This window comes from Aspergillus chevalieri, chromosome 2 (genome assembly GCF_016861735.1).
Source record: "Aspergillus chevalieri M1 DNA, chromosome 2, nearly complete sequence".
In the NCBI taxonomy this organism is placed as follows: domain Eukaryota; kingdom Fungi; phylum Ascomycota; class Eurotiomycetes; order Eurotiales; family Aspergillaceae; genus Aspergillus; species Aspergillus chevalieri.
Window position 1 is genome coordinate 1,085,560 of NC_057363.1, and position 17,993 is coordinate 1,103,552.

Below are 17,993 nucleotides of genomic sequence, written 5' to 3' on the forward strand. Positions count from 1 at the left end.
GTTCCACCGTCAACAAGGATAGACAAGTAGACGAACCGTTCAGATCCCACGAAGCTCTCGGGTAAACTACGGTTAGTTAGCAATTACTAGAAAGAGCACAGGATCAAACTTCCCAGGCATGTTGATCCATTATCAGGGGTCCGTCGGAGGTTCGTCGGGGAATTGTCGTCGGAGATCTCGCGATTTTCCCGATATATCACAAGTGTTTTGTCTACTTATTTTCCTGTTTATACATATCTGAGAGCATCAACACTTGAAGGTATTGTTATTCACTTCCTTTCGTCTTTATCGTGATGAAGCGCACGACTGCAGCTGAGCTTCTTGCCGTGAGCTGGGCAGGTGTTGCTGCCGCTCTCGACTACAACGCACCGCCGGGTAACCTGTCCAACCTTCCTAACTCGACGCTTTTCGAAACATGGAGGCCCAAAATTCACGTCCTCCCACCAACTGGCCAGATTGGCGACCCATGCGCACACTATAGTGACCCTGAAACCGGTCTGTTCCACGTTGGCTACCTGCACAACAGCAGTGGAATTGCTGCTGTTCAGACAAATGACCTTGTGCACTACTATGATGTGAACAAGAATGGCAATTACTCCATCACTTCTGGTGGTGCAAATGACCCTGTCGCTGTGTTTGATGGCTCTGTCATTCCCAGTGGCATCAATGGCAAGCCGACACTGATCTATACCTCGGTTTCGTCGCTTCCCATTCATTGGACCCTTCCGTATACTCGGGGAAGCGAGTCTCAGTCCCTGGCTGTTACTTCTGATGGTGGAAATTTTACCAAGCTCGACATCCCGCCTGTGATCCCTGAGCCTCCTGCGGGCTTGGATGTTACTGCTTTCCGTGACCCATTTGTCTTCCAGAACAGCGAACTGGATCGAACCCTTAACAGCGCCAAGGGCACTTGGTATGTCACTGTCTCTGGCGGCGTTCATAATGTCGGTCCTGGTATCTTTCTTTACCGCAGCAAGAGCTCCAACTTTGAGCAGTGGGAGTACCTCGGGGAATGGTTCAATGCGCCTTCCAACTCGACTTGGGGTAACGGCGACTGGGCCAAGGTTTATGGATTTAACTGGGAAACTGCCAACGTGTTTGGTCTTGATAGACAGGGATATAACTACAACGGCGAGTCCTTTATGACTTTTGGTGTGGAAGGCTCTTACATTCCTATCCAGAAGGCCGTGTCCTCTTTGCATGCTCAGCTATGGGCAGCTGGCAATGTCTCGACCGTTAATGGCGATGTGACTTTCAACCCTAGCATGGTTGGTGTTCTTGACTGGGGCTTGTCTGCATATGCTGCGGCTGGAAAGGTCCTCCCCAGCACATCTAAAGCCTCGTCGAGCAGCGGTGCGCCAGACCGCTTCATCTCTTATGTCTGGTTGACTGGAGACCTGTTCGAAGCAGTTAAGGACTTTCCCAAGGCGCAGCAGGGATGGCAAAGCACTCTTCTTCTACCGCGTGAGCTGAACGTGCACACCATTCCCAATGTGGTGAACAATGGTCTCATCCATGACACTGCCTCCTGGCGCGTGGCCAGCAACTTCTCCGCTGGCAACTGCGTCGAGCTCGAAACTCTGGGCGTGAACATCGCGCGCGAGACCTACAACGCCATGACTGCTGCTCCGTCCTTTTCGGAACCGAACCGTAAACTCTCAAAGACCGGCGTTGTCCCCTTCGACCGCTCTCCCAACAGCAAGTTCTTCGTCCTCAACGCCCAGATCTCCTTCCCGCAGTCTGCGCGTAACTCTGGCCTCAAGTCTGGCTTCCAGATCCTCTCATCAGAACTCGAGTCAACTACTATCTACTACCAGTTCTCGAATGAGTCGATTGTTATCGATCGCTACAGCACCAGCGCTGCCTCGCAGACCACTCCTGGAATCAACGCGGATCCTGAGTCTGGACGTTTGCGTCTGTTCGACATCAACGAAAGTTGCAGAAGTAATGGCAAAGGCAAGAACGAGCACATGGAAACCTTGGACCTTACCATCGTGGTCGACAACTCTGTTCTCGAAGTTTATGCCAACTCGCGCTTCGCGCTATCTACTTGGGCTCGGTAAGCTCTCCTGCATATCTTTATATGATACAAGCTAACTATCACAGTTCTTGGTACGCCAACTCCACTGAAATCCGCTTCTTCCACGACGGCGAGGGCGAGGCCTCGTTCAGCAAAATCCAAGTTTCGGACGGCTTGTACGATGCTTATCCCGACAGGTCGCAGTATACTGTTTGAGCATTGCTTCTAAGATGCATTTGATACCTGTATTGTTTGCATTGGTCTGTATTCTTATTTTGCATTACTGTCAGGGTCGGTTTTCTCTCGATCCTGGTTGAGCATTGGTGAGCGAAGAATGAGTTGCATATCAATAGTAAAAGCGAGGTAGATATTATGATTAATTCCATTTCGAGATTTGCACCGTATCCATGCTGCGCTCTGTATTCAAAACGTGCACACGGGGCAACTCCCACCAGGATACCAGCCGACGCATTCCAAGACCTCTCCATGTAACTCTATGATTACTCTAGATGATTAAAAAATATCATAGAACATTCAATAAAGTGTCCCGCCCTTGCCATTTCATCTCCCTTTATTCCCCTTCATCTCTCTTCCCTATACTTTGATCTTTAAAATTCTTCCTGTTTATTATCCACTATGTCTGAGACATCCTTCGAAGACACGGAAGCCTTGGAAGCCAGGAGAGCCTCGAAAATCCGGAATCGGCTGAGACGCTCAAAAGAGCAAAAAGCCGGGAAAGCCTTGAGATCCCCGAAATCCCGGAAAACCCAACCAACCGTCATAAACGGAAAGCCAAAGAGCGTCCAGTCCGTCGAGACCAGCTCGCTGCAGAGGCCGCAGAGGCCGCGGGCGTCCCGGATGCCCCCAGAAGAAGGGCTCTCGGAAGGCCGAAGACCCTGGACATCCTTAAGGCGCCAAAGAAGCCTATCACAAAGGGCCTGGCACTGGCGTTGTGTCTGAAACGAAGATATCTCTATCGTAATTATACTCAGAGCGTGTCTCAGCTCATGTTTTGGGTGAGCGTCTGGTGTATCACATTAACATAATATTTTGTACATATGCTCAATTTGTATATTCCTACCTCCTCTGCGACGGCTCAGGGCTGGAATAGGGCTTTGTGTTGTGAGCCACAATGGGTTGAAAGTTCAGGCGTTTTTATCTGGTTTGCTTCATTGCGTTCTTGTCCTTATGACACCAACTGTAGTAATTACTATGCCTTGACTATTGCCTGATGTACAATTTTATGTGATCATTCTTCGAATGTATCTGAGGCTATACGTTATTCTGGAAGAGGAATGGCAAGGTTATTTTCAAGATAAATGCTTAGATGTCTAATCTTATTCCTTTAAGACAGGTGTATTGTCTGTATCCGGAGCTGTATAGCTTTATTTACTCACTATATGTACCAATAATTCGGATTTATTGGCTGAGTTTCGGATGGGAAGACGCTTAAGCATCCGACAAACAAGCATTCGTCCAATCCAAGAGTTGGATCATTTGTTTCTTCCCATCAACAACCATGTCATTTCCAAATAAACTAATATATACAAAGATGTCTACCTGGGCTCTTGATCTAACGGGCTTTGTACGAAACATCAACGATAGAGATATCCAGATCGAAGAACAGCTCACAGAGACCACCGTCAACGAATTTGCACAGCGTCATGTCTTGAGCCTCGTCCGCTGCCTTGATGCAAATGAGCCGATAGTGCTCGAAGTTTGCTACGAGTAGGCCATATCACAATCAAAAATTCAAGGACATTGCTAACAAGGAACCAGTCTCAACGCCAAGGACTTTGGGATTGAAGACCCTGACGACAGAGAGATTCCCATATAGTGACTTTCTCTTGGAATGTGATCTAGTCAAACACGTCAATGGCATCGGCTATGCATTCAAATACATCACCCATCTCGCCAAAAAAAAAAAAAAAAAAAAAAACCAGGCCCGGGCTTCCCATACCTGAAGGGTTGGTTCGACTATCTGGTCATGAGCCATGTTCCAGGAGAGCCAGTGAACGATGTCTACATGGATCGTTTTCATGAGCTTGGAAGTATGCAAAAGAAGCTCGCTTATATCCTTGAGTTAGAACTGCATATCAAAACTGGGCCGAAATGATCAGCTAATGTAGGAGCCAGGCATATGCGACAGGAGGGGGAACCTTGTATGAGCAGCATCCCAACTTTCTGCGGTATGACATTGAGAATGACAAGCTGTATGTATACTTCCCCGTTTTTGATTATAGGTTTATTCTGACAGGCTCAATTATCTGGTCGACTTCATGTTCTTCAATGTGCTGGGCCCTGGCGAGGACTATATTATTACAGAGGATTATATCTATGTTCTTTCCTTCAACATCTGGCCTGAGGATCTACATGAAACCTCTGAGCTGTGGATGGAACGTTCTGCTGAGATGTGGTGAGGGCCCGCCGATCTGGACATATACCGCTTGTAGCTGTTAGTCATTGAAGGGGAATTGGAGGTGGTACATGTACCTTCTTATTTTAAATATGGCTATAGTTTTGGGTTTTTTTATCCCAATGAATGTCTACTACCGAGGAGATTCTTGGGGCATCGTGACATAGCTCAGTGACAGTTTGAATTGAGCGTGAAGTCAGCAATAGAAGATGCTGTTAGAGTAACCTCCTACTATTAAGCTTATCACATGAATTGCCTTGGAATCATTTTCTATTTGTTTCTCATAGATCAGTATAAAAACTATACACGTGACTAATCAGCCCATATCAACCACTTCACTTTTGAAAGAGGAAAATCAGACCAATACACACAATAGTCGAATAGAACCACATTTTTCTTCTATCATACTTGCAAGAGACCTTGCTTGCAATACCCAGCTATCTTCAACTTCATGAGCAAATCAGCTTGACCCCGCCTATGGACCCGACGATATCCAAAGTACTACCGTCTGACACGACTTCAACCTGGACACCATTCTTCAGCGATACTACCATGTCCTTACACAAGTAAGCGTCCGTGCAGATCCTATGCCAATGTGTCCGCCGCCTTCAATCGCTTGCGGGGATTCTCTAAGATTGAGACTCTGGGAGGATGTCGTTCTAAGAATACGACGGTCTCCGCTGAATTCAGCTACTTGGCTGAAGCGAGCCCAAGGTCAATGGATGGCATCTCACCAGTCATATTCGATGATGGAGGAGTTCTCCCGGGATATTGACGGTTATCATCCAGCCATGGCCTATTACGAGGCGGCACTCATCTTTGGCACTGGTCCAAACCGTGCCCCGGAAGATTTTCAGGTTCCTTTGGAGTAAAACGCAGGGTTCGCTACTCATGAACCCCGATATGCGCGATAGATACCATCAAGGGCTGAGCAAAGTCAACTGGTACATGAAGCAGCATCGTTCAAAATACGGCTGCATTCTTACTAATCGCGAACTGGTGGTGCTTCGGCGAAGGGACGATAATGGAAATCTAGAGGTTTCTGAACAATCCCTTTCACTGCTGGTGGTACAGAGAAAAAAATCCGAGATGACCGTTCTATTGGCGCTATGGTATCCCGGGATGCTTGCAGCTCAGGAACACGCTGATTGTCGGCATATGTGATGGAACCGGTTTATCTATTTTCGGTGGTCGCCGAAATTCTATTTAAACTACTACGCTGCAGAGAACCGAGTCCTTCGAGTATGTGCATGAGTCACTGCAGTCTCTCTACTTGATGATTTTGATACATAAAGCAAACGACAAGTTGACAATATCCGCAAGATACTCATTTACTCCGTTTCACTATTAGCGAGCCACAAGTTCGATCGCTCTTATCAGCCCAATAGGACGTTGTATCTAGCCTAATTTGTCATGAATTCGATTAAATTTTTCATTTAACAGACATAATAACATGGGCAGTCATGTTCTCAATCCAACCAGTACTGCAGGAGTACGACAGCGTGGTTACACCAACCATACATGCCTTTCAGCTCTCAGCCTCGAGTATTAGCCGCCTTTATCGCAACTCCAAGACCGAGGGGTTAGTAATATCATGTGGCCTGTTATGTGAATAAATGCAGAGCCGGCAATATCGGATCCAAGAGGGAGCTGAATCATTGGACTCGAAACGTTCCACTACAGCGTGACCAAGTATGCGCTTACGGCCGTCCTTACCATGCGCCTGTGTTTACAGTATTCTGGAGCCCGCTTGTGGTGCATATAGGCTCGCCTTGCCGGTTCTTTCGCGCTCGCGGCGCTCATTCTCACCGAGAATCAAGAATTTTGTCTACTCAGTACTATCAAGCTATATTGAGATTGCTTCTTCCACCATGATAAACGTCTTTATATTGCTAGCAGCTTTCTACTCCGTTTATTTCCTTTGGGGTGCAATTTGGAATCTTTACTATCACCCGCTACACAGGATTCCGGGACCCAAGCTGTGGATTGCGTTTCCCATATTTCGCCACATCTCCCTCGTCAGAGGACAACTCGAAGCTGATATCAAGACCTTTCATGGCAAATACGGCAAGGTCGTACGTTTCTCAACAGATGAGGTCTCCTTCATCACTGCCCAGGCCTGGCGTGAAATCTACAATGACTTCCCCAAAGCAGAACTATCGACCAATGTTCCATTAGGTATTAACAATGCCAATGATACGAACCATCGCCGCTACCGTAAAGCATTGGCGCATTCCTTCTCTACCAAGGCTCTGACAACCCAGGAGCCCGTTCTGATCGAATATACGGAAAAATTGATAAACAAAATGAAAGGTTTCGCCGAGTCGCAAAGGCCCGCAGACATGGTCAAGTGGTATAACTCAACGACGTTCGACCTAATTGGCGATCTCGCGTTCGGAGTGTCATTTGGAAACTTGGACACAGACGGTTACCACTTCTGGGTGTCTAATGTCTTTCAGGCGGTTCGGGGTATAGTCATGGGTACCATAAAGGATGCCTACCCTGTGCTGTTCAAATTGTTTAGCTTCGCCTTTGGTCTCAACCGGTTTTCGGAGGCGCGAGCGAGGCAATTAGAATACAGCAGCTCAACCATGCAGAAACGCCTGGCACGCGAAGAACCTCGCGACTTGGTCGACTTTATGGATGGCTTTCTACAGTCGAAGGATAATATAACTGTAGAAGAGATGGAAGCTAACGCTAATCTATTGATCATTGCTGGAAGCGATACAACGGCAACCTTGCTTTCTGGTACGACCTACTACCTGCTCCGGACGCTGCGTGCGCTGGAAAAAGCTACGCAAGAGGTCCGCTCTGCTTTCAAGTCGGAATCCGAGATCAACTTTCTGAATACTACTGCGCGGCTGCCGTACATGGTCGCCTGTCTCAATGAGGGTATGCGAATGTACCCTCCTGTTCCATCTGTTCTGCAGCGTGTAGCCGTTTCTTCCAAGCCTATCGAGATATCAGGATACTATATATCCAATGGAGTAAGTTAATATCGCCCCTCTCGAATATTAATTGCTCTAACTTAGTTCTACATAGACAAAAGTAGGCGTCCACCAATTTGCCGCCAATACGTCTCCCATAAACTTCTACGAACCAGACAACTTTATCCCCGAGCGCTGGCTCCCAGAGACCAAGAAGGACACATCCTCGCCGTTCTACAATGATGACCGCGACGTGTGTCAGGTATTCTCATACGGCCCGAGAGACTGCATTGGAAAGAATCTGGCCTATGCCGAAATGCGTGTGATTCTGGCGCGCATGCTCTGGAACTTCGATATGGAGATTTGCGAGGAGAGTAATAATTGGAATAAGCAGCGTACTTTTACGTTGTGGGAGAAGTCGCCGTTGATGGTTCGATTGAGGCTCAGGGAGGGGATTGAAAAGCATTAAGTTGGTAGAAGTGGGACTGGGTTCACTGTCATAGTTTGAGAGTTCGTCTATTCACTGAGGATTTACTATCTTCTATTCTTTATTTTCTTTCAACACATTCATCCATGATCCTTCTACAAAAAGCCTGTATATACGGGATCTTCGATTAGGGCTCGTGTAGTAGTATATCGCCATATAGGCGATAAGTCATGTAGACAGCATTTCGACAGCCTGCTGTTAATTACGGCGTATTGACGCTGCGAGAAAGGAGAGAATGCAGCTGGATAGAGAAAGAAAAAGATATACTATGATTGCTGTATAGGCCCGATGGGAACATTGTGATGTCGGTCCAAATGTGTTGCATATTTGGGTGAGAGCCATCTCTATGCCTCGCAATTCTGCTGCATATACAGTATGAGTAGCTGGGGAGCCAATGTGAACTGCCTGGCGCCCTAGAGGTGAAACCACTGCTGCTCCAACTCCCTGTTCTGTCAAGCTGCCATCTGTGTATGCAATAATTTCAGCGCCGCTATGTAAGGCAGTTTGGTGAGCTGCTAAGGCATCTTCCCGAGTTTCTACTATGTGGGATTCCAGACCTGACCACCATGGGGGGGGTTCACATGTGGGTGTATAACCTCCAGTCTGTTCTGAGGGATTGCAATTCGCCGCCCCCACCTTTCTAGCAGTGATGTCAGAGGGTCGTGGTCTGGCGTGGTGGCCCATTGCATGTGTCGCCGTCGCTCCCATGAATTCATTGGTGCTGGTCGTTGGCCAGAGCGGTGTATCTCTATGAGGGTGGCCATAAGGGGGGAGGTGGCTATCCGGAGATATGATTCTTTAGCCGCACGCTCCAGTGCAATCATTGGAGGAGGAATGTTGAGACATATCTCTAAAGCAGCTCGAGAGGTTGTTCTGAATGCGCCAGCAATCCTGTAGAGGGCCTTGTGCTGGATAGATTCCAAGGCTTTCCTAGCAGCATTCTCTGCTGCCTTGAAGCCCCATCCAGCTCGTATGAACCATGTGGAACTTGCAAATGTGATTTGTGGCCACAAGACTGCTGTGTACATTTGGCGGAGGTGGGATAGGGTGATGCCCCAGGTTGATCCTGCTATGGAGCAGAGGGCTGCTATCATTTCAGTTGCTTTAACTTGGGCGTGTTCAATTTGTTTCACGCCAGTGAGATGTTGGTCTAGCTGGACACCAAGGTAGCGAAGGGTAGGCACTGGCTTGACCTCTACCCCTTGCACTTTGACTGAAGCATTGGTTGAGCTCAAGGGTCTAGGGATACCTCGAACCTTCCGCCACAGATGTATCAGACCATATTTTGCTGGGGCAAACTTGGAGGCATGTTGAGTTTCCCATTGTTCTGCTATCTTGTGTATTTGTTCAAGACGTCGGCAGTTAGCTGCAGCAGCTCGGCTCCAGACAAGTATGTATATATCATCAATGTAGCCAGTGACCATAGCTTTTCTAGGGTAAGCCTCATGTATTTGGTCGATTAAGTCTGCATTGTAAAACAGGTAGAGTATTGGAGAGAGAGTTGAGCCTTGGGGTATGCCAGTATTTGTGGTAAACTGGCCTGTTGCACCCTCCATCAATACAATATCTGTGATGCGGTGGTGTAGGAAGCTTGCTATCCAGTTGACAGCATCAATTGGAATCCTTCGTTTCCGGAGGTTGTGGATCAAGCGTCTATGTGCAGCGTTGTCAAATGCACCACTAACATCCAGGGTAAGCAGTGTGGCTACCAATGCGCCAGTGCGCCAGGATGCATGGACTCGTTCCAGCAGGAGATGAATAGCATGTTCACATGAACGCCCTCTGCGGCCACCAATGTGGGTCTGTGGTAGGAGACTGTACACTTCAACCATATAGCTTATGCGGGTTGCAATGACTGCCTCTAATGCTTTTCCAATTGTATTAAGCAGTGCTATTGGTCTGTATGCCTTTGGATCTGCATAGTCCGGCTTGCCAGGTTTTCGCAGTACCACTGTAGTTGACTTTCGGAAGTGCTCTGGGCAGTATCCCAACCGCAGGCAAGCATTGAACAGGTTGGTGAGGTGACTTAGGAAGGCCGGGATGGCTATAGCGCGATGTAATGTCAGGTTCGGTATTCCATCAGGACCGGGGGCCTTGTTTGGTGCAGCCCGCCGGACTGCCTGACAGACCTCTTTCTCTGTGATGGTAGGCATCTGTAGTGGTTCAGGGTATTCATAGCCAGGGATGTCTGAGAGATCCGCCTCAGGAGTTGGGGGGAATAGAGCCTCCTGCAGCACCTGTGCTTTCCTTTCTGGAGTGTCATATGTTTGGTTCCCTGCATGAAGAGTTGGTGTGTAGGTTGGTTGGACACCTCCACGGCGGCGTGCCCATCGGGCTAGTTTCCAGAAGTCTTCTATTGACTCAGTTGCCTCCTCCACATGGCTCCGGTGGCTGTTCCGGCTCAGTTTAGTGGTTTCTCGGCCCAGTTTGTGCCTGGCCTGATGGAATGCCTTGATATCTTCCTCCTGGCCAGAGGCAGCCCAGCGTCGTGTGCGGTTAACATTAGCGCGAAAAGCTCAACACGGGAAATTCGGGCTTGCGTAGTCTCTTCGGTTCTGGAGGGTACCCTGGGCGGGAATATCGATTTATGGCATATAAGGAAACTGCGACAGTGGTGAACAAATACGCGGGAATCAAATATTGCAAATTCCGGGTGCCTACGGACGAGTTTCACGAGACCTTCAAGGCTTTTATGGATGAGTTGATCGATCCGATTATTCATCCAACTATCTGACGGATACCGCAAGTCCCCTTTACGAGTTGTATTTGGAAGTTCTTGGATGCTGTGGATCCTGTCCCCAGTTTTGGTACAACGTTGGCCTGGGACGATTGAGATGGCTAACTCAAATGAAGAAGAGAAAAATGAGGAAATGAGTGCTTAAGCGTTATTTAGATTTCAGCTAATAGATTTATTGATAATAGATAGTTATACGCTGTTTGTACACATATAACCAGACTCCATTTCTTTTCTGCAATGTTACTTTGTTCATCAGAGCCTTTCCCAAACCCACATATACACCCATTGTCAATCAAAGCGCAGTTCACAGGAAGTCCCCAAACAACACTAACCAGCCCAGCAGCACCAACAAAACTAAACCCCACAACATCCCCAGTAATCCTCACAAAATGCCTCTTATTCGCAAGCATATGACACCCAGACGTAGCCAAGGTCCTCGTTCCATTAACAACATGGAGCATAAACGGGCCACGCCAGCGCAAACCTCGCCCCCGTCTTTACGGCAACCGGTAATCCAGTGACCACGGCTGCAACTGTGGTCGTCGATAGATCGTACCAATATTTGGGGCGAAGAGGTATGACGTCGTGAATATGTATAGGTCGCAGGAGAGGAGGATGCCGGTGTTTCGCTCTAGGGCTGAGGAGACGGAGTGGACTTGCCATTCGTAGATTGAGATGTGGGAGATACGGGGCAGTAGAGGCGTTGTTGGGCGAGGATGGATTGGGCTTTTCGGGGTTTTTGGCCGGCTGAGGTGTATCTGGTTGAGATTGGGTATTGTGACTGCTGTGGTTGTAATCGGGGTCTTGCGAGGGCCGTGGGTAGGGCTGGTTCCAGGTCAGTTAGTATTTACCATTGCGAGGGTAGGTGTATACAGACGCGATATCTCCAAAGTAGGCATGTTTCTTCCTACGAGCGCCATTTTGTAGCTCTCTTATGATAACTGAATGGTAGAAATTCTCGGGGAGTTGAGAGGTAGAAGGAACTAAATATACCTCGTATTCTCGGGCACTCGCCATTCACCGATTTCAAAAAACGTGCAATAAATGTATAATCAATAAAGCGCTGATTGAATAATTGAATTAGTTGGATTCCAATCCCTGCAAACAGGAGGTTGTTTTGCCTTGCAGCCAGAGAGCATAAAGGCTATATGCCAAAATAGAGTTATCAACTGTTTTTCCAAAGAAACCTGTCCCTTTGGAGAGCTTTCTAAGACTGATGAAATAGCATGAGATACTCAAAGAAGCAATGCAAGCACATTCAGCATACAATTTTGCCTCTGTTCAAATGCAAGCGGCAATCTAAAGAGCCACACTGAAGATCAATAACGCCTGATGCTTACTGTGTGAAATTGAAGTATTCGCGGGCAAAAGAGATAAGCCTATTCGTAGGAATGGAAACCGTCTTGCCAGTGATATGGTTCGGCACGACATCAAAGAGCAGCTCAGTAGCGACTTCGAGAGTAGCAGTAGGTGGAATGACAGATATTGAGCCATTGGCGAGATGAGACAGATCAAATGCTTGAAATTTTGCGCGAATGCCAAGTTCGTCCATTCCTCAGTGCTCAAAGGTGAATATCCTGGTTATTGGCATGTATATGGATGAGAACGACGACTTTGGCTTTGCCATCAATTTTGGTTAGTCAAAGTGCGCATCGTTGCACAGTTGAGCCAAACTGTCTAAGCTAACGACTTCAATAGATAGAGTAGGACGTAACTTTTGTTTTTCTGTTATACTTAGGCCTAAATGCTTAATCGGGCTTTTTAGCCCTAGTCGTAGCAGCACTGTCTTTACGGCCGGACCCGATAGTGAACAAGTCAAAATGTGTGATCCCAGTCAATTGGGCATTTTACATAAACTCGATGTATGTATATGTAGCTGTAGCTGGGTAAAGAGGCCCAAAAAAAATCACATTGAGGGCTAGCTCATCTTTCGAACTGTCAGAAGACAGTTAGCACGCCCTTATGATGGAAGAATGATTTTTCAGGAACCCGGAGGATGTGATATATGCCTCAGATATATGGAATACACGGTATCAGAGCCCTTGTCTATCGGACGAGTTATACAAAGACCCATTGATATGCGGAGAGAGTATGTGTCAATGACCTAAATTCATCCATACACCATTCATGTGTTTATATGTAAGTGTTCTGTATTATCAGAGTGTCTCAAGCACGGCAGAGTGGATGGTGATACCCTTCTTTGTCATTGTATGTACGCATTATCTATATCTATTTATTTTATCACAACGATCAAAATTCGTGCAAACTAAGCCTTCCCATCACAGAAAGAAACAACAGCCCACTTCCCGGTCCAAGCCCACTCCCGCTTCTTATCACCCCCTCCTCCTGGTATCTGACGGAGTTCTTCGTCTACACCAGCAGGAAGACCAACAACGACATCTGCCTTGCAGGTCCGGAAGGCAAGAACACGCAGACCAGATTTGGGGCCCAAAGGACCGATGGCGGTTGTGAACGGAGTCGTAGGGTCCCAGGCGGCGTCGTTGGTCAACTTGCGGTAGTTCAGGTCGCCCTTGAGCAGCACCAGTTCGCTGTTCTTGAGATCTTCGAACAACTCGGGTGCGGTGTGAGGCATGCGCCAGTAAGATCCGGCGCCGGTCCAGAAAGGGTCGGGACGAATGACCAGCTTGCCTTCCTGGTGGAGCTGGCTCCATTGGTTGTAGAGGAAGTTCACCTCGTCCAATTCCTTCTCCGAGAGAGGTTGGTGCTCTCTGCCAGAGTCATCGGGTGCTGTGTAGAAGTTCTGCGCGTCTTTCAGGGCGTTGAGGAGGTCTGGGAAGTCCCGGGGAGTAACGTCTGACACGAACCAAGGGATCGACTTGGGATGCAGCACAACCTTAGTCGCAATGCCTGCAGAAAGCAAGTAGCCGGCAAGAATGAGGTCGACAAAGAGTTCAAACCCAGAGTTATCGAGCACAATATCCACCCGACGCTCCTGATCCTCCTTCTCCTTCTGCGCCTTTTGCAGAACATCAAATGCAGCGTCCATATCATTAACGAGGATGTTCTTCTCCGCCGCCTTCCGCGCCTGCGAGCCCTGCAACTTCTGCAGGTCCTCGTAGGTAAGCGTAGTCAACAGCGACAGATCAGTTGCATTTCCCCACAGGCAAATCTCGCACATCTCCGAGAAAAGCACCCGTCTCGCTTGCTCGATCTGCTCTATTGTTCTTCCGTCCTTGCCCTCGCCCTTCTCAGCTTCGAGGGCGAGCTCCTTGTATCTGGCTGCTAGTTCCAGCACGGCGGGTCGAGATGACTTGAATGTAGACATCTTCTGTCGGGCAAAAACATCGTACCCCTTCCAGTGCTTCGACTGCGCGAAGTATGTGCTTAAACGTCTGTCTGTTGATCGTCAGTTCCACTGCATTCAGATCACTTTGGAAGTCAAGACATACACATATAACACTCCAAATACAACCATGGCCCGTTACACCACGACAAGTTCCCCCTCTGCTCCAGCTCCTTATTATACTCAGCAGCCGTTGGCTCCTGGCCGTCATCCGGGATTTGTCTGCGCATACCCCAGTTAATAACGACCCATTCCCCTTATTCCAGATAGTCTGCACTCACGTCAATTGCCTATCATGCTGCAATTCATATTTCAACTTGGCCAAGTTCTCAATAATGGCCTTGCCCTCTTTCCGCTTCTCCTCGTCGGTCACATCGCCGACTGTTCGGTGGAGGTCGTCGATGGCGCCGGTCTAGGGGAAATAACAGTAATTAGCATGATGATCCCAATTGAGAGGATGATTGCTTACCAGAATAACAGGCCATCGCTCATGGGCAGATACGTAGCCGAAGCTGGAACTGTCGGAGGTGTGGAATTGCGCTGGTGGCGGGGTTAGTTTGACAGCCAGTATGACGATAGAGATAGTAGAGATGCTCACGGGTCTTGGGATCGAACTCCATTTTAAATCTTTTCAAGTTACAATGGCTCTCATGTGAATGCAATCAGTCTGCACTGTCAGGCAGAGAATGGAAGATGAAAGAGAGAAGAGTTGGGAGAGACTTGTCGAGGTCCAGACGGTTTCTTGTCCTCCGCGGGGTCCTGAAATTAAATAATCACAGTATTGAAACGACAATTGAAGATTGATATCAACGGTCTGGAATTTTATAAATCATTCATTGAACCGGATCTTGACAAGGAAACAAAGACGTCTCATCTTCACTATACAGTCAATGCGTCCTACCATTGGACCGTCAACACTCGACCATAGTCTGGGGTATGCAACCAGTGCTTCCAAGGACGCACGTTGAATATCCTCTTGTATGTAAATACCCAGCTCAATTTCTTCAATAATGGGCCTATGGCGCAACGGTAGCGCGTGTGACTCCAGATCACAAGGTTATCCGTTCGAATCGGGTTGGGCTCAAACCCTCTTTTTTATTTTTTTTATTTTTGCGTCTTGTTCCTTTTCCATCCTCTTAAGGCATGTTTTTGACACTGAATACTATAAGAGCAAACTCTATGCAATGCAAGAATTGTATTCCAAGACAACAGAAACATCAGAATATCAGGCTCTAATCTCATCATCTCGTCGCTACGTCAAGAACATATGGATAAAGTATCAAAAGAGTTAAGAGGAGAATGAAACTGCCCTCCAGAAACGCCAACCCGCTACTCTCGTGCCAATGCTAAATAATCACATCATAGATAGAAGCGAGTTCTGGGCGTATGCCTGTGAATCGTCAGTATGTTGATGTTATATAGGTGGGAAAGGAAAGGGTTTACCATCGGTTTGATAGGAGGGTGAGGCACCGCCTCAAACACCTGGTAATCGAGCTTGAGTTCTGGTCCCAGGTTGATATAGGCGCCCTTGTTCTCTGTCGTATCGCAATACTTCGGTGCGGAGAAGACGGTGATACAGCGTCCGTCGTGCTCGACCTCGTAACCCTCCATGCGGACCTCGTGCGAACGGATAATGGCCTCGAGACCGTTTTTCTCACAGAACCGCTTGGTGATATCGGGACCGAACTGGAGACCAACGCCTCTCTTGCTGGGTCCACGGCCAGGTGCCGTTTGCGGGTCTGTCCAGAGCATCTCCATCATCAGACCCTGCTGGCCGGGCTGGCGCTGGTTGTGTCGGTTCAGTTTCCGGATGTCGTCCAAGGATGTGTTGTCGTCCGAGAAGAGACCACCGTGCAGAACCAAGTATTTGCTGCCAATCAAAGTGGCCAAGGGCAGAGCGGAGAACGACTCGGAGAAGACCTTGAATACCCGCTCGTTGTACTTGGCCTTGCATTCTCCTTCGAAACCATAAACCTTGTTCATATCGTCCGTCTCGTGGTTGCCACGGTTGAGGAAGATCCCGTTGGGACGAAGCATCTTGTATGCGTAGAGGAGCAAGGCGATTTCTGTCGACCACGAGCCACGGTCGACAAAGTCTCCGTTGAAGAGGTATGCATGCTTCTCCGAGGGGTATCCGTTTCTTCGGAAGATTTCGAGAAGATCGAAGAATTGACCTATTGCCGTTAGCAGGTGAATACAAGCCAGAACTAGGATAGTACTCACCGTGTGTGTCACCACACACTGTCAGTTTATTCCCCTCTTCCACCCCGATCTCAACCATCGTCGGTTCCGCATAGACCAGGTCTCTAACCGCCTTGATGATCTGGAACACGTACTTGCGGTGGATCTTCTTCCCGTTCTTGAACCGCTCAATCATATCATCGATAAACTCCTGTGTCATTTCCTTCTCAAGCCGGGCACCATCATATCCATCGTCCACCGCCATCGAATCGATATCCAGATCTTCGAAAGCCGAAGGCGGATCGCCAACCTCAATCGCCTTCTCGAATTCCATACGACGGACGAGCTTCTCGCAGTCTGCTAGCTTGAGTTTCGCATCGCGGTTGTTGGGTTCCCGCTTGACGACGGCTTTGAAGTCTTTTAGGGCCTCACGGTGGTTAAGGATAGCGGTGTTGGCAAGGGCACGCCTCCAGTATGCCTAGAATCTGTCAGAACTGTCCATCTTTTTTCTGTATCCCATTTCCAATATCTATCTCGCTTATCTCTCCAATCCAGTGAATGGCCGAGACGACTAACCTTGATATAACCCGGGTCAAGCTCCAACGCCTTCGTTGCATCCACAATCGCAAACCCATGCGCCTCGAGTTTAATATGCGCCTATACCGATTAGCTTCTGATCATCCATCCGTCTGCAGCCACCCGTCCGAAACCCGAGATCCGAGTCGCATACCTGAGCGCGATTGCTGAAGAACGACGGCTCCTTGTCATACTTCTCAATCGCCTTTGTGTAGAAATCCACGGCAGTCGGCCATTCGTGCTGAGCGAACGCCTTGTTTCCTTGCACCTTGAGTGCGTTGGCGGCCTCGATGTCCGAAGACATGGTAGGAGGGGAAGGGTGAGGAGGGGTCACGAGACAGGAGAACTAAACAGGGCAATGGAATAATAAAAGGGAGGAAACCAAAGCCTCCGGAATGAATGAAAGACCAGAAGAATATAAAGAAAAAAGAAGAAAAATGCAGAAAAAAAAAATAAAGAGAGACGATAGCCTATGTTCCTGGCTGACAATGTAAGGTGCCTTGTAGAAAACTAAAAGTTCGCCTCCGCCTGCGGTCGTTCGTTTTGCTCCGAAGCCAATGGACCCGGCTTGGCATTTTCCGCGGTTCCAGAATTGTCGGCGTCCGTTCCCCGTTCCTAGCTAGCTCTCCTTCAACTTTCTGAATTTGAATATATCTACAAAAACAGCTAGTTTCTGAACTCACATCTCATCTAATATAATGACCTACTACGTCCCCCCAGGCCAACAGCGCACCCTCCGTGCCTGCATGGTCTGCTCCCTCGTCCAGCTTCACAACGTGCGCCAGCCCCCAAATACCGCTCTCAGACAAGCTCAAAACACACTAACATCTGATTTTCTCTATTCAGAAATTTATGCGCGAAGGCTGCCCCAACTGCGACAACGTCCTCGGCCTGCGCGGCAACAACGACGCCATCCAAGAATGCACATCCCAGGTCTTCGAGGGCCTGATCACGCTCAACGATCCGAATACCAGCTGGGTGGCCAGGTGGCAGAGACTGGATAGTTATGTGCCAGGCACGTATGCAGTTAAGGTTACGGGTTCGGTATGTGTCTCTATGCGGTTGAGGATTGGGAGGGGAGGAAGAATGGGATGGAAGGATGGCTAATGGGTTTGATAGCTCCCCGACGACGTGATTGCGAATTTGGAGGATGCTGGGGTGAAGTATATTCCGTATGTTGCTTCATGCTGAATTGCTGGGCGATTGTTTGCTGGTAGCTGATCTGAAATAGGAGAGATGGAAGTACCGGTGAAGAAGAGCCTTGAGGCTTGAGATAGGACATCTGTCTTTCTACGTCCGATATCCCTTCGAAATACGCGCTTTACCGATCTAACCCGATCGATGA

At 48.3% G+C, this 17,993-nt stretch overlaps 6 protein-coding genes and 1 non-coding gene across 7 annotated transcripts; 5 read left to right on the plus strand and 2 right to left on the minus strand.

The window, feature by feature from the left end:
• Nucleotides 1-293: 293 nt before the first annotated feature.
• Nucleotides 294-2,236, plus strand: ACHE_20367S (glycoside hydrolase family 32 protein; the record flags this gene model as incomplete). Its single annotated transcript, XM_043284662.1, has 2 exons — nucleotides 294-2,059; nucleotides 2,107-2,236. 2 exons carry the CDS (start codon nucleotides 294-296, stop codon nucleotides 2,234-2,236), a joined length of 1,896 nt encoding a protein of 631 aa, XP_043133431.1.
• Nucleotides 2,237-3,572: 1,336 nt separating this feature from the next.
• Nucleotides 3,573-4,440, plus strand: ACHE_20368S (uncharacterized protein; the record flags this gene model as incomplete). Its single annotated transcript, XM_043284663.1, has 4 exons — nucleotides 3,573-3,748; nucleotides 3,800-3,856; nucleotides 4,153-4,233; nucleotides 4,278-4,440. The coding sequence occupies 4 exons, from the start codon at nucleotides 3,573-3,575 to the stop codon at nucleotides 4,438-4,440; spliced, it is 477 nt and encodes a 158-aa protein (XP_043133432.1).
• A 1,867-nt stretch (nucleotides 4,441-6,307) lies between these two features.
• On the plus strand, nucleotides 6,308-7,832 carry ACHE_20369S (cytochrome P450; the record flags this gene model as incomplete). Its single annotated transcript, XM_043284665.1, has 2 exons — nucleotides 6,308-7,423; nucleotides 7,479-7,832. The coding sequence occupies 2 exons, from the start codon at nucleotides 6,308-6,310 to the stop codon at nucleotides 7,830-7,832; spliced, it is 1,470 nt and encodes a 489-aa protein (XP_043133433.1).
• Nucleotides 7,833-12,853: 5,021 nt separating this feature from the next.
• On the minus strand, nucleotides 12,854-14,511 carry ACHE_20370A (damage-control phosphatase ARMT1 family protein; the record flags this gene model as incomplete). Its single annotated transcript, XM_043284666.1, has 5 exons — nucleotides 12,854-13,944; nucleotides 13,998-14,113; nucleotides 14,173-14,303; nucleotides 14,361-14,431; nucleotides 14,490-14,511. 5 exons carry the CDS (start codon nucleotides 14,509-14,511, stop codon nucleotides 12,854-12,856), a joined length of 1,431 nt encoding a protein of 476 aa, XP_043133434.1.
• A 392-nt stretch (nucleotides 14,512-14,903) lies between these two features.
• Nucleotides 14,904-14,975, plus strand: ACHE_t20007S. Its single transcript has one exon. It is a non-coding gene; the product is annotated as a tRNA-Trp (tRNA).
• A 270-nt stretch (nucleotides 14,976-15,245) lies between these two features.
• ppt1 (protein serine/threonine phosphatase PPT1) lies at nucleotides 15,246-16,952 on the minus strand (the record flags this gene model as incomplete). The annotated part of the gene is made up of 5 exons (XM_043284667.1): nucleotides 15,246-15,281; nucleotides 15,335-16,065; nucleotides 16,115-16,550; nucleotides 16,649-16,729; nucleotides 16,803-16,952. The coding sequence occupies 5 exons, from the start codon at nucleotides 16,950-16,952 to the stop codon at nucleotides 15,246-15,248; spliced, it is 1,434 nt and encodes a 477-aa protein (XP_043133435.1).
• Nucleotides 16,953-17,346: 394 nt separating this feature from the next.
• Nucleotides 17,347-17,913, plus strand: spt4 (transcription elongation factor SPT4; the record flags this gene model as incomplete). Its single annotated transcript, XM_043284668.1, has 4 exons — nucleotides 17,347-17,424; nucleotides 17,495-17,692; nucleotides 17,768-17,820; nucleotides 17,880-17,913. The coding sequence occupies 4 exons, from the start codon at nucleotides 17,347-17,349 to the stop codon at nucleotides 17,911-17,913; spliced, it is 363 nt and encodes a 120-aa protein (XP_043133436.1).
• Nucleotides 17,914-17,993: the final 80 nt, after the last annotated feature.